General features: G+C 30.5%; 1 protein-coding gene across 1 annotated transcript; it reads right to left on the reverse strand.

Moving 5' to 3' along the window:
• Positions 1-1,949: 1,949 nt before the first annotated feature.
• On the reverse strand, positions 1,950-9,934 carry LOC113371092 (zinc finger protein 503-like). The gene is made up of 2 exons (XM_026611736.1): positions 9,800-9,934; positions 1,950-3,158 (listed from the first exon to the last, which is right to left on the reverse strand). Exons 1-2 carry the CDS (start codon positions 9,857-9,859, stop codon positions 1,950-1,952), a joined length of 1,269 nt encoding a protein of 422 aa, XP_026467521.1. The 5' UTR covers positions 9,860-9,934.
• Positions 9,935-13,078: the final 3,144 nt, after the last annotated feature.

Raw genomic sequence — 13,078 nt, forward strand, 5'->3', positions numbered from 1 at the left:
ATAACTAATAAAATAGAAAAAAAAGAATAATATGGTAATTTTCTATGGCCTAAAAATTTTATCAATGTAATGAAATTTTATAAAAAAGGTAAATTAGAAGAAAAAAGGTGATTGTATCGCACAAGTGACTTATTTTGGTTCACTTTTTTAACTTCTGGTGAGTGTTGTAAAATGCAAGAAAAATTTTATACAAAAATATTTCTATTAATGTTTTAATCCATTAATTTTTTTAATAATAAAATTATATGAATAAATATACGCCAAAAACACAACTTTGACCCCTTCGCAGAACTTAAAGTTTGTCTAAATTCATTTCCACAACAATAATAGTAATAACATAGGTTGGATTCAAAGCCAAAAACTTATTCAAAATTATGCGATAATATAATATAAATAATCTTGATGAATAATTCTATTTACAACAGTTGACAATATCTCAAGAATCGTTTCAAAACCCTATTTGACTGACATGATGGTAATATCTATATTTCATATTTTGTCAGCCGACGGATCTACTATTTTATTTTCTTAGGCATTGTTTGCATTACAAAAGTGAACTGGGAGCGGTCTTTAGATCACGATTGTCTTTGTTCAAACTGAAGAATGATTGATGTTATTATGAACAGGATCGTTTCTATCCATTATAATATATATATATATATACATATATATATATATATATATATATATATATACATATATATATATATACATATATATATACATATATATATACATATATATATATATAAAGTCTCACACATCATTTCCAATTTATTTCTCTTCAATATTCCTAACCAGAGTTAATAATAAGGCCACCGCAAAGCATATTGCCACAAATTCTGGAAGGTATCACACAAAATGAAACAATATATTTTTTTTCAAAATTCATTTCTTTAATCATCACGATTTATATTTTTGCACAACAAATTATAAATTATAAAGTTAACAAGAAAATATATTTTAAAAATATACATTTTACACATCTATTTTTCATTTTACTTTAAATTTGATGTTTCATGATAGGTCGGAATAATATTTTCTTGATACATGAATCTATTATATTATATCTTACACAGAAACACATTTAGAGATATGAATTATAGTTTTGTATCATAATATTCACAAAGTTTATGAACTTACATAAGCTCGGATATTTTGTTTACAGCCAGTTCCAAATGGTATGAGTTCAAAAAATATACACACAGAAGTTAATTTTATTTAGAAATAAAAATTTTATTGAATGTATCAATGCTCTCAAGTATTTGGCACTGCTTAAAAATACGAAATTATATCTAAAGAATCACAATATTCAAAATAAGTTTTGGTATTCTTATAGAATTTTTATATTATAAGCTTGTTTATACTATTGAGCAAAATCAGTCACAAACACTTGTAAGTAAATTGTGGAAAAGAAAAATGTATCGACTGTTCATTAGAATCAGAAAATATTATTTAAAAATAAGATTTGTATGCAAGACTATATACGCCAAATGATATTAAGATTAAATATAAATATTCAACTCAAGATCATTCATAAAATTTTCCAAAAAAAATCATTATATACTTTGGCTGAATAATTTTATTATTGTTAATATTTCTTAATAATAGTTTCTTTGTTAATATTTATTACATATCACTAGTATAAGTAGAAAATTTTCTATACAATATATTACAGGTTATCATATATACACTCCTCTATAAAATAACATATGAGAAATAATTTTTAAACTGTGTCTTTTTAAGCACCTACAAGAACAATCAAGTCTTCGAGAGATTCGCAATAAGCAACAGCACAACTGATCAAAGAAAATAGTTCAGATGAGCTACTAACTTCTCCATATCACATGATAGAATCAGAACATAAACAAATTCAGAATCACAATATTCACAACGTATGCTAAAGCATCGCGTATTCTATGAATTATAATCGTAACTAGTAGAAACTATCAATGATGCAGTCCATTCTGGGCACCTGATTGCCTACCGCTGCCTGCTGGCGGTTGAGCAAGTGCCGCCAAGTTTGGTAGGGGCGGCACGAAGCTGCCATATGGCGAAAAGTAAGGCGGTAGACCACCAACCGCGGGAGGTAGCAAATGTGGTGGGACCATCGGTGGTGGTAATGAATGGGGCAGCATTGGTTTCGAATATGGGTGATATCTTCCACTTCCCAAAGTTAACGGACTCAATGGTGGCGTTGGATAACCACTTCTTGCTAGCAAATGATGCGCCGCGCTAGGCCCCAATAAATCCGCCCCTGAACCACCTGTATGCGCTCTTAGATGCTGCAAAAGTTCCTCAGAGTTACTAAAACGCTTTCCACAGTAAGTGCTAGCGTCACCTGCGGAAATCCAGTTGCAAACGTATGGTTGATTGGCTGCTGCTGCTAAAGCGTATAATTGAGCATGAGCAAAGGCCATTGCTTGCTGCTGATGTGCGCTGGGAGCGTACGGTGTCTTCGCATGATCACATTGCAGACATCCAGCAGGACATGTCTTCGGCACGGATGCCGCTCCAAACAATGGACTGATACATGTACCAGTGCAATAAGGATCTCTGCAAGCAGGATTGAAAGTCTCTGGCTTCAATCCACGTGCGTAATTCAAGTACGCAGCTTTCAAATGATCTAATCCCAACGGTGGTGGCAATCCTAACATGTAACTACTAGATGGTGGTAAGATAGGAGTCTTGGGTGAAGATTGAATTGGCGACGTTCTATCAGGCAGAGGCGAATTCGCAGAGCTGTTACTACTAGAAGATCTAAGAGGTGTATGCGTTCTTTTAGGAGTTCGCGCTCTCAAATTACTTTCAGGTGTATTTTGAGCAAGAGTCGGTGACTTTACAGGTGTATTTTCATATGGCTTGAAGCTTGAAGGCATTTTTGGTGATACTGATGTAGTTGTACTATTTAATGGACTCGACCTGATGCTCGCGTTGACAGGAGAGTGAGATGGTTTAGAAGTTATTGTATTATTATTTGACTCGCTCATGTTAGTCGGTGTAGTAGAGTGATTCGACAAAGAGGTTGGCGTTTTGCTTGCCGACGAACTTTTAGTAGACTTCTCAATGGATGCAAGAAGCTTTGGATTTGGTGTATCAGCTCCTATGGCACTACATGTTTGAGCTAATAAAGCCAACGGACTCTTCTTAGCATCGAGCTGTAATAGAAAGAAAAAAAATGTTTAATTTGTGTTAAACTACAAAAAATTAGTTTTTATACAATATTCCGCTACTACAATTTTTAAAATAATATAATCATTCATTTTCTTGATGAAGTGTGCAATAAATTTATCGTAATTACATTAATTGCCAGTATGTTCACGTAATAAACACTAATATCTACAAGTTCTCTCTTTGCATGACCTATAAATTAAAATTATATCTCTAGTCTGAATGTAGAAAACGCTATTTAACTAGCGAAATTTAATCAATAGTATGCTATAAAGACAGATAAGAATTAGAAGTTACAAATCATCATTGCATCAATTAGATTAAATCAAATCAAATGATGTCGGTGCTGATAGGAAATAAACTTGATACATAAATGTGAAATATATTTCCATTGTATTTTGAATCCGAATTTTTGACGTATCAAGCTGATTACAAATAAATATAATTAAAATCGTCTCAGGTTCGTGACATAAAATATCGCATATAAAATGAATACATTAAACAAAATGTATTTTTCAACCAGAATAAATAAATCAAAACACCGTTTTATTAGCGAATATGTCATGGTGCTAACGAATGGAATATCTACAACACGATTTAATTAAAAATATGCACAAATATCAGTTTGAATTTTAAATGAAGTGCTAATTTGAGAGTTGTTTAATTGCTTTAAAACGCGCGAGAGAGAGCTGCTACTGGCTTTTTCATTTTGAATAATGACCAGGCGCGGTTTTTTATGAATATTTAGTAATTCAGTTATGGCTGCCGTAAATCTGGCTGTTTTTTATTCGTTTTTTATTGTTATTTACGAGCGCACGAAAGCTGTAAAACGTGTATTTGTATTCATAATTTCGACCGAATACGTTGTGAAGTCCGCTCACTCTGCGTAAACAAAGGAAGTTTATATTTTAAATTGTAGTTAACATTTTGAAAGAGAAGAGAAATGAATAGTTAGATATTCCAGAACATTGCATTTTTTATTATATGCACTGGCATATGTTTATTGCACTTGAGTGTTTTCATTCCCTGCGAATCAAATGCGCTTTGCAAACTTCTTTGTTTCAATGACATCATGCGGTCCTATATATCATAAGGGGCTGAGTTTTATTTATTACACAATTCTAAATGATTTATGCCTTAATATATGCAAATATATTACTTTGCTTTGTACGTTATAAATTATTGCACGTTCATTCCGCAGCTGAAGATATAAATCATACGTCAATTTTATATTGCCAGTGTTCGCACGGCATGTCTTGGAACATGTTGAACATTGCAACATAATTTGGTTGGAAATATAAATTGAAAAGTTAATTTCAATAGTAAAAGACAAGCGAATAATTGATTATATCACATTATCAAACAATGTAAAAAATATACTGCAAAACTATAATTTAGGATGTTGAATCAATAACTATGAAAGTATGGTTTACATTTTATGGTCGTCGTCTTATCTTTACGAGCGGATGTTTGAATAATTAGGTAAATTTTCTAAGAGTAATTAATAGACAAACGTGAAATGTATTTAGCGAGGTGTGTAGACTAAACTAATATAGAGAGAACGTGCTAAAAACGCAGGTATGTCTCAACGTCGGTTAACAAAGGCAGTTTGCTCTAACCGTGGATGCAATAAAACAGCCATAACTAAGCACTTGACGTTCTTGATGGCAGACGTATATTGCATGTGCGAACGCGATCGATCCACATTGCAGATGGCAAATAGTGGTGTTCAGAATGAAATAATTCTAAATTCAACTAAGAAATTGTATATTTATTAGTATAGTTAATGTATGCATTTGGACTTGTACCAAAAAGAAAACTAGTTGTGCATGGTATTGTGCCATAAGGCAAATAGCTGGAACCTTCCTTGAAAACTTATATTTCTAGAATATAAAGCTACATTTTCAATAATCTTGTAATCTTTTGAAAATGTTGATTTTATTGAAAATGTTGAATTTTTTTGAAAATGTTGATTTTTTTTGAAAATGTTGAATTTCTTTGAAAATGTTGAATTTCTTTGAAAATGTTGAATTTCTTTGAAAATGTTGAATTTCTTTGAAAATGTTGAATTTCTTTGAAAATGTTGAATTTCTTTGAAAATGTTGAATTTCTTTGAAAATGTTGAATTTTTTTGAAAAAGTTGAATTTGTTAAAAATCTTGAAATTTATTGAAAATGTTGATTTTTTTTTAAAGTGTTGAATTGGCAACTGCATGATCTTATTTGCTGCCTTTGCATCGTACCTTCAAAACAACTGGACCTGCCCGTCGCAAAAACTAACCAATACGTCCCGCGGTCAGTACGAAGCCAATGTATTTTTAATCACAATCATGGCAATTCATTCAAGCATCAGATGACATTTTTTGAACCATATAACTTGAAAAACTAAAAATCTTGGTGCACAACGAGTACGTATTTAAATTTTGATACTTTGTTGTACATATGTCTTATAATTATTTTCAATCGCCAACTATTTATTTTTTGTTTTTGAAAAATTAAAAATCTCGGTACAAAAAAGTTTTGATAATTTGTACATATGTCTAACGATCATTTTCAACCACCAACTGACATTTTTTTAACATTTTCTTCTGGATCCCTGAAACCGCTGTCGTTTCTTCCCGAAAATTTAGTTAATTCTTCATTTCGTCAATACAAGTGAAATATTTGTTGAATAATTCAAATCGGACGCTCTGTTATTTCAAAAACTGAATTGGCATTTGTTGCATGCACTTTTTGCTCGTCTCTTCTGAACGGCCGAAGCTACTTTTGCCAAAAATTAATTAGCACGTTATCCGCATCTCAATAGGAATCGATTGTTTTTTGAATCATTCAAATCGGTTGATCCGTACTCTCGAAATCGTCAACGAAATACAGTATCCGCACATACACACGCTCACGCACACACACATACACATCTAGTGTTGCTAAGGTGTGCCAAAATGTTCAGAAGAGCTTAAAACGTAAAAAAAAATCATTTTTTGGTTTGTTTGCGATTACTATAAGTTACCCTATGGAAAGTAAAAACATCACATATCCCATGTTTTTGGACTCCTTCAAATCGGTTGATCCGTACTCTCGAAATTGAAAACGAAAAATTGCATCCACACACGTTGATACACATACATCCATTGTTGATAAAGTATGCCAAAATGTTCAGAAGATCTTAAAACGTGAAAAATTTCATTGTCAGTTTGTTTGCGATTACTGTAAGTTACCCAATGGAAAGTTAAAAACTGAATGATGATATTATGATTGTCTATCAAATGTTTTGTACTGTTTCACTGTATAATTAGCCACAAATTCCATATTGCTTTAATGTAGTGTTCGGGGAACCGGGGTAAATTACCCCAAATGAGGTAAAAATGGAATTTTTGGGGGTAAAATATAAATATATGCAAGTATTTTCATTTTTGATTTTTATGCGATTACTATAACTTATCCTACAGAAAGTCAATAGCAATAGTAATTATTTGTGGTCAATTTGTGTTGTATATGTATTTTTAATTGATAGTCACTGTATTTGCAACGCAGTTGTCCATATGGGAGGTAATCTATCTTCGTCATGGAGGTAATATCAAATTAGACTAAGAAAAAATTGGGGTTATGATTAAAAAAGTTCCCTGGCCGCTGCTTTAACGCGATCAACGAGTTCATACGATTTATCCAACTTAATAAACAATCATATCACTCATGAATAATATTACAATCAATTTTTTTCCTCTGACAAATCAATTCTCGATGTGCTAACAGATGTTTGCACAATATTTATAAAAATTGAAGTAGATAACAAGCTTTTCGCAAGAGCAATAATAAATCAATTTCAAATGAATAATTTATCCGTCTTGTGGTTTAATAGAGTGCTATTGACATCTCCGCTTTGTTCAACATGTGCCAAACTAGTAAAGTGTGACATGTGTGTGGGCGAATGTGATCTGCTAACATGTTATTTATGGCGTTCTACTGTTCTGGCGATTCATCGCTCGTAAAAATCATGAAAGTAGGTGGAAAACCGTGGATTTATTGCCACATTAAAGAAACACTATAAAAATCTTTGTCTATTCTAATTCACTTCGTCGTTTGCAATGGTTTATGCGTATTTACAATGACGGTAATAAAGGATACGCACTCTTTTGAAGTTATTTTCGGGAAAAATTCCTACAGTAGATACTTAAGATAATTGATAATTTTACTACAACATCATCGACTTTATGAAATACTTGAAATAATCAAAATTTAATTCAAAATAGTATATAAAAACAATAAATTTAGAAACGCGGCTTTTATTATTATTATGAAAAAAAAATAATTTGGGGTGGACCACAAATAAATACTATTTTTATTAACATCACATAGGGTAAGTTATAGTAATCGCAAAAAAATCAAAAATGAAAATATTGGGATATACACACGTTTTAGGGAATTCTGAACATTTTGATATACTTTAGAAAAAATGATTGTATATATGTATGTGTGTATGTGTCGCATGTATGTATGTGTGTAGCATGTATGTATCTGTGTAGCATATATGTATCTGTGTAGCATATATGTATGTGTGTAGCATGTATGTATGTTCGGATACAAATTTTCGTCTACGATTTGGAGAGCACGTATTAGCCAATTTGAATAATTCAGAGAACAATCGATTCTTATTGATGAGAGGATGTGCTGATAACTTTTTTGGTAAAGGCAGGTTCAGCGGTTTTAAAGATACGGGGCAAAAAGTGTAAAAACTGCCAATTTAGTTTTTGAGAAAACGGAGCGTCCGATTTGAATGATTCAAAAAACGTTTTACTAGTATTGACGAAATGAAGAACTGATTAAATTTTTGGAAAAGCAAGTCAAGCGGTTTCGGAGATCCAATAAAAAAAGTAAAAAAAAAAATGCCGTTTGGCAGTCAAAATGATCATTAGGCATATGCACATCAAAATATTAGATATTTTACAGAAATTTTGATAATAAGTACAAATTTTGTTTACATTTCTACGGGTTCCGTACCAATGTTTATCTCTAATGTCTAAATCGAATGCCAATCCATTAATTGGACGTCCGGATATGATGGTAAACAATATAATTTATACTAAAAACAGAGAAACATACATTTAGAAACATACGTATTTAAAGAAAAACAAGGTGTGATTGAGCCCAAAGAACTTCTAATTTGTATAAATTGTATAAAATAATATGAACTATTTCACAAATTGTTCCCCGAGAAGAATTAGTTACACAATTCCTGAATCCTTTATCTGAAGGCACACAAGAGCAATTTTATACCATGCCAAAATATTTCTTTGCAATTACAAAACAGTCGCACATGGAGCAATAAATTCTCACGGCTGATCTGCAAAAGTCAACATAGTAGGATATCGTTTCAAGTCCAACCAAATTTATTGCCGAACAATTAATGGGCTAAAACGTCCAACAAAAATACAACATGTATGCGAATTGAAAATGTAGTGTATAGTGATGTTTGAAATGCGGTCAATGTGATAAATTGTCTACCTACGCCGAAGAGGATAATGAATATTTATATAGGAAAATAAAAAAAAGTTAGTGGGGGACTATTTAACACGTTGATTGCCGTGTCAGTCATATGTGTCTGACTCAAATAGTGCTTTTCAAAGAATTTGCCAAAAAAATGTTTTTCATACATTAAGTTTCCTTGATACACTTTTTAACTAAATTATCTAATGAAGTAACCGAAGCTCCTGTGAAATTTTTTCTGATATTGTCGTGGTCATTAACGTGTTAACTTAGCAATTCTTTTTTCTTGGAATTATCATATATTTTCTTGTAAATTATCTATAATGTTAATTAAAATATTATGCATGTAAAAAATAAAAGAAGTTGTAAAAGACGTATTTTAAAATTACATATTTAATAACTAGAATTATATTTGAAAAAAATGAAAAATTAATTTTAAAAAATTATGATATTAAATCTACAACAGACAATTGTAAGCGTTATTATCCTTTGAAAAAATTGCGTAAAAAGAAAAATAAATTTTGTAAGACAATCTAAAAAAAAATATATAAAAATTTGAAAAAATAACGAGATACATGGCCGCCGGAAAAGAATATGATGAAGTTGTTATAACACTAAGACAATATGATTAATTAATTTGATATAAATTTCATTATTCTAGTATATAAATTATCTTTCTAATCTAAATTTTTTAATATGTGATATTTTATTTGTTTGCAAACATTATTTTAACAAAATATTTCATCTACTTTGCACACTTCCCAATTGCAAAATATCTAAAAAAAAAAAAAAAAATGAACGAGAAACTCATGACCCCCGAAAAAATTATTAATATTATTGTAATAATGCTAATATAATAGAAAAAATTTTAATCTTATCAGTCATAATTTATTTGTCCGATAACCTGATTTAAAAAAAAGTATGTTTCATCTATTTTGCACACTTCTGATCAAGAAAATTTAAAAAAAAGTAGAAAAAATGTCGAGAAACACATGGCCACCGTAAAAAATATTGTTAATTGTTGTAATATAATATAATGAATTTTATATAAATCTTATTACTAATATAATAAGATCAATATAAAAATATGATTTTTAAAAACTAATTTTGAATTATTTTATAATTAATTTATAAAAAAAAGTGCTTACCGTAGTTGGCAAAGGTGTCAAATACTCCGGCCTGAGATACTGATTGCTTGAGGTCAACATCTTGATTGTATCCTTTATATTCCAACAAAAAAAATCAAACACTGATCACTAAATCACAGATTTCGATATGTATCCTTGTGCACTGTACATGTCACTAATTATTCAAAAATGTCAAATTATTATTAATTTTATAAATCACTTAATTAATCCTCAACATATCAATCTAATAGTAAGAAGCTTTTTTACGAACACGTATTAATCCGTTGACGTTCAGAACTAAACTGATCAACGAAGAGAAGCGATAAGTGCCGATTCGACAAAAGCGAGCTTTCGGCGAGTGTGAACGTAAGCGCACGAGCCATGTGCTTTCGTGAAGCGCACACGGCTAAGAATCTTCCGTCTCACTCTATCTCGCCCAGTGTGGTACGTTCCCCGGAGTGTTTGAGATATATCTGTTTCCTTCTCGCTTATTAAGCTCCAAGCGTTCACACTTCAGACATTATTATAAGCGGCAACCGCGAGACAAGGGTTTCCGTCGCATTCGCTCTAATGTTCAGATTTGCTGTCTGTTTCTTTTACGCCGTTGGAGGATGGACTTAGAGGGAGAGTTGGTGTGGAGAAATAAGAGAGCTAAAATGCCACTTAACACTTCTTAATGGCTGTGTTTGTACATTTATTAGGTGTATAGAATAACTAATTATTTGTGTAAAAGTAACAACATTCTGAATTATATACCGTCTTGATAGTGAAAAAACTTATTCCAGTGAAATATAAATACATGATTTGTTCAATAATTAGTGCATCGTGCCTTAAGGCAAATCGCTGTAACTTCACATACTGTACATAATTTAACAATTTCAAACCTTTAAACATTTTAAATGTTTTGAGATTTTTGAAATTGTTTGAAAATTTTGATATTTCTTGCAAATTTTGAAATCAATTCAAGAAGTTAATACATACTGTCAAAAAATGTGGGACATTTGTCTAATCAATAATTAGTTATTCATTTATAGTTAAAAATAAGATCATTCTGATTTATCCATCCTTGCATGTTAAAAAATATACTATAATAATTTTGATGTTGAAATATTTGGCCTAAAATCATGAGAGCGATACATCTAATAAAAATTAAAGATATTTTATAGTATTTTCCATATTTCCGTACGTTAAATACATACTGATATATTTTTTCTAGAATAACCAATTTTGAAGCATGTTTATTCATAGTGTCCATTTTAATATTTGATCAATTAGTTATTTAAAATGACAAAAATTAATTCAGTTATGTCTTTCTGGATATGATACAAATTAATTAGATTTGCTCCAGTTTAAATTACCAATGAAAATGACATAAGATCATCATATATCGAAAAATACTAAAAAAAAATCTGTTGTTTTTTATTTGATGTATAGCTCTTAAAATTTGGTACATAATTTTATAGTTTATAAATAAATTAATAATTGCGTGACAAAAGTTAAAATGTAATAATCAACATCTAACCTTTCAAATAATTACCAATTTTATTCTGCCTAATTAATTTAATATCAATAGTTTTAAAAACGTGTATAAAACAATTCACGTTTTTATTAAAGTTTCTAGTGCTGAAAATAAGTATATATTCGCATATATATATTTTTTTTTTGTTAAGTAATGATTTTTGATTGATTGATTTGAATTGATTTTGATACTTGTTTGAAATAAAAGACATCTATTAAGATGCAATGATTACATTATTATATTTATTTACCATATATTGAGTTAAAACCGCTAAAAAAAACTACATATATTTATTACTACACAATTTATACGCCTGAAATGTTAATTATTTTAAAAATTGCTTGTAAATCAATAATATTCAAAATAAGATACCAGAGAGTCGAATGATTTATTGTTTAAGAAAATTTTATAAAAATGTTCAAACAAACTTTTTTTCTACGGTTTATTCTGCAATTTGTTAGATAAATAATTAGCAGAAATTGTTAACAATATAGAAAAGAGATAACATTTTAATTTATTATAATCACAGCTGAGAATCTATTAGGAGTACAATATACAATAAAATCAAGAAGAAAAATAATTTAGAATGTAAAAAACAAAAATAATGTTAAAGTCACTAAATGAGATCAGTGAATAATTTTTGCTTCAGTCCAATTTTTACTTGGATTTCTCAATTCAAATCAGGACATTCTAAAATCAAAATTATGCAAGTATGTATTTAAAAACTTCAATTTGTGCCATATGGTTTCAAAATATCGCGTACCATTGGAAAGTCAGAGTGTTAGATATGATAGTATTTGTCAAATACTATTTGATATAACATTTTGGATTAGACATTTGGCTATAAAGGAGTTGCGTGCGTGTAAATGAGTATTGTAGAAGAAAAAAAACTTCTACAATGAATTGAAAAAATTCAAAAACTACCTCTTAGAAAATTTGTATCATATTGAACATTTTCAAGAACTTCCTGTGCGGCAGGTATTCTAAACCAAAAGCAATTATCACTATTTGGGCCAAATATAGCATTTCGGTGAATAATTAACTACCCCAGCTGCCAAACTATGTGTTTCGTGTTTGATGGGATATATCTTTTATGTGTTCCCGACATAATAAACGCCCTGTTTGTGTGTGCGAGGAGTGTATGGCGGCATCAACACAGTGTGTGTCTGTGTGAAGGCGAACAAAACGGGGCACTTAGCGTTTGACACCCTGTTTACTTGATCGGCGCCCTTTTCGCTTTTGTGCGGATCAGTCCGATGGGGGAAACAACACACAACACGGGAGTAATGGCGACGACTCCTTTTAGCACGGTCGTCTTGCCGGTTGGTGATGGCAGAAAGAATGTCGATGTAGAGAAAAAAAAAATCATAAGATAATGTAATACACAGATTACTTGTTCGTTTATAAACTTCCCAAAACGGAGTTTTATGTTTACATTAAAAAAATCAATTCCATATTTGAAAAGAAGTATATGTATGTGTGGCGGTTCTTGACCTTTCATCGACGTTATCCCAAAAACAAACCGTTATACATAAATATAAAAGCCATTCGATGTAACTCGATAAGGACTAGTTTTGCGCAACAATCGGCTAAGCCGTTTTTTTCCAATTGAAGTGTGAAATTTTTCGTTTAGGTACGTTTTAGCCTACAACTTCACAAACATCCAAAAACTATTCAAAAAGTATTGTATGGGAATCGTATTGATTAGTTTTTAGCCGGACTGTGTCCTCATAATTAAATGTTAAAAAAAAAATTTGTCAATTTTTATAAAATTCTGTACA

The sequence above is a fragment of the Ctenocephalides felis genome, unplaced genomic scaffold (genome assembly GCF_003426905.1).
Source record: "Ctenocephalides felis isolate EL2017-DRISC unplaced genomic scaffold, ASM342690v1 CF-g0.4_SCAFFOLD_01492, whole genome shotgun sequence".
Lineage (NCBI taxonomy): Eukaryota > Metazoa > Arthropoda > Insecta > Siphonaptera > Pulicidae > Ctenocephalides > Ctenocephalides felis.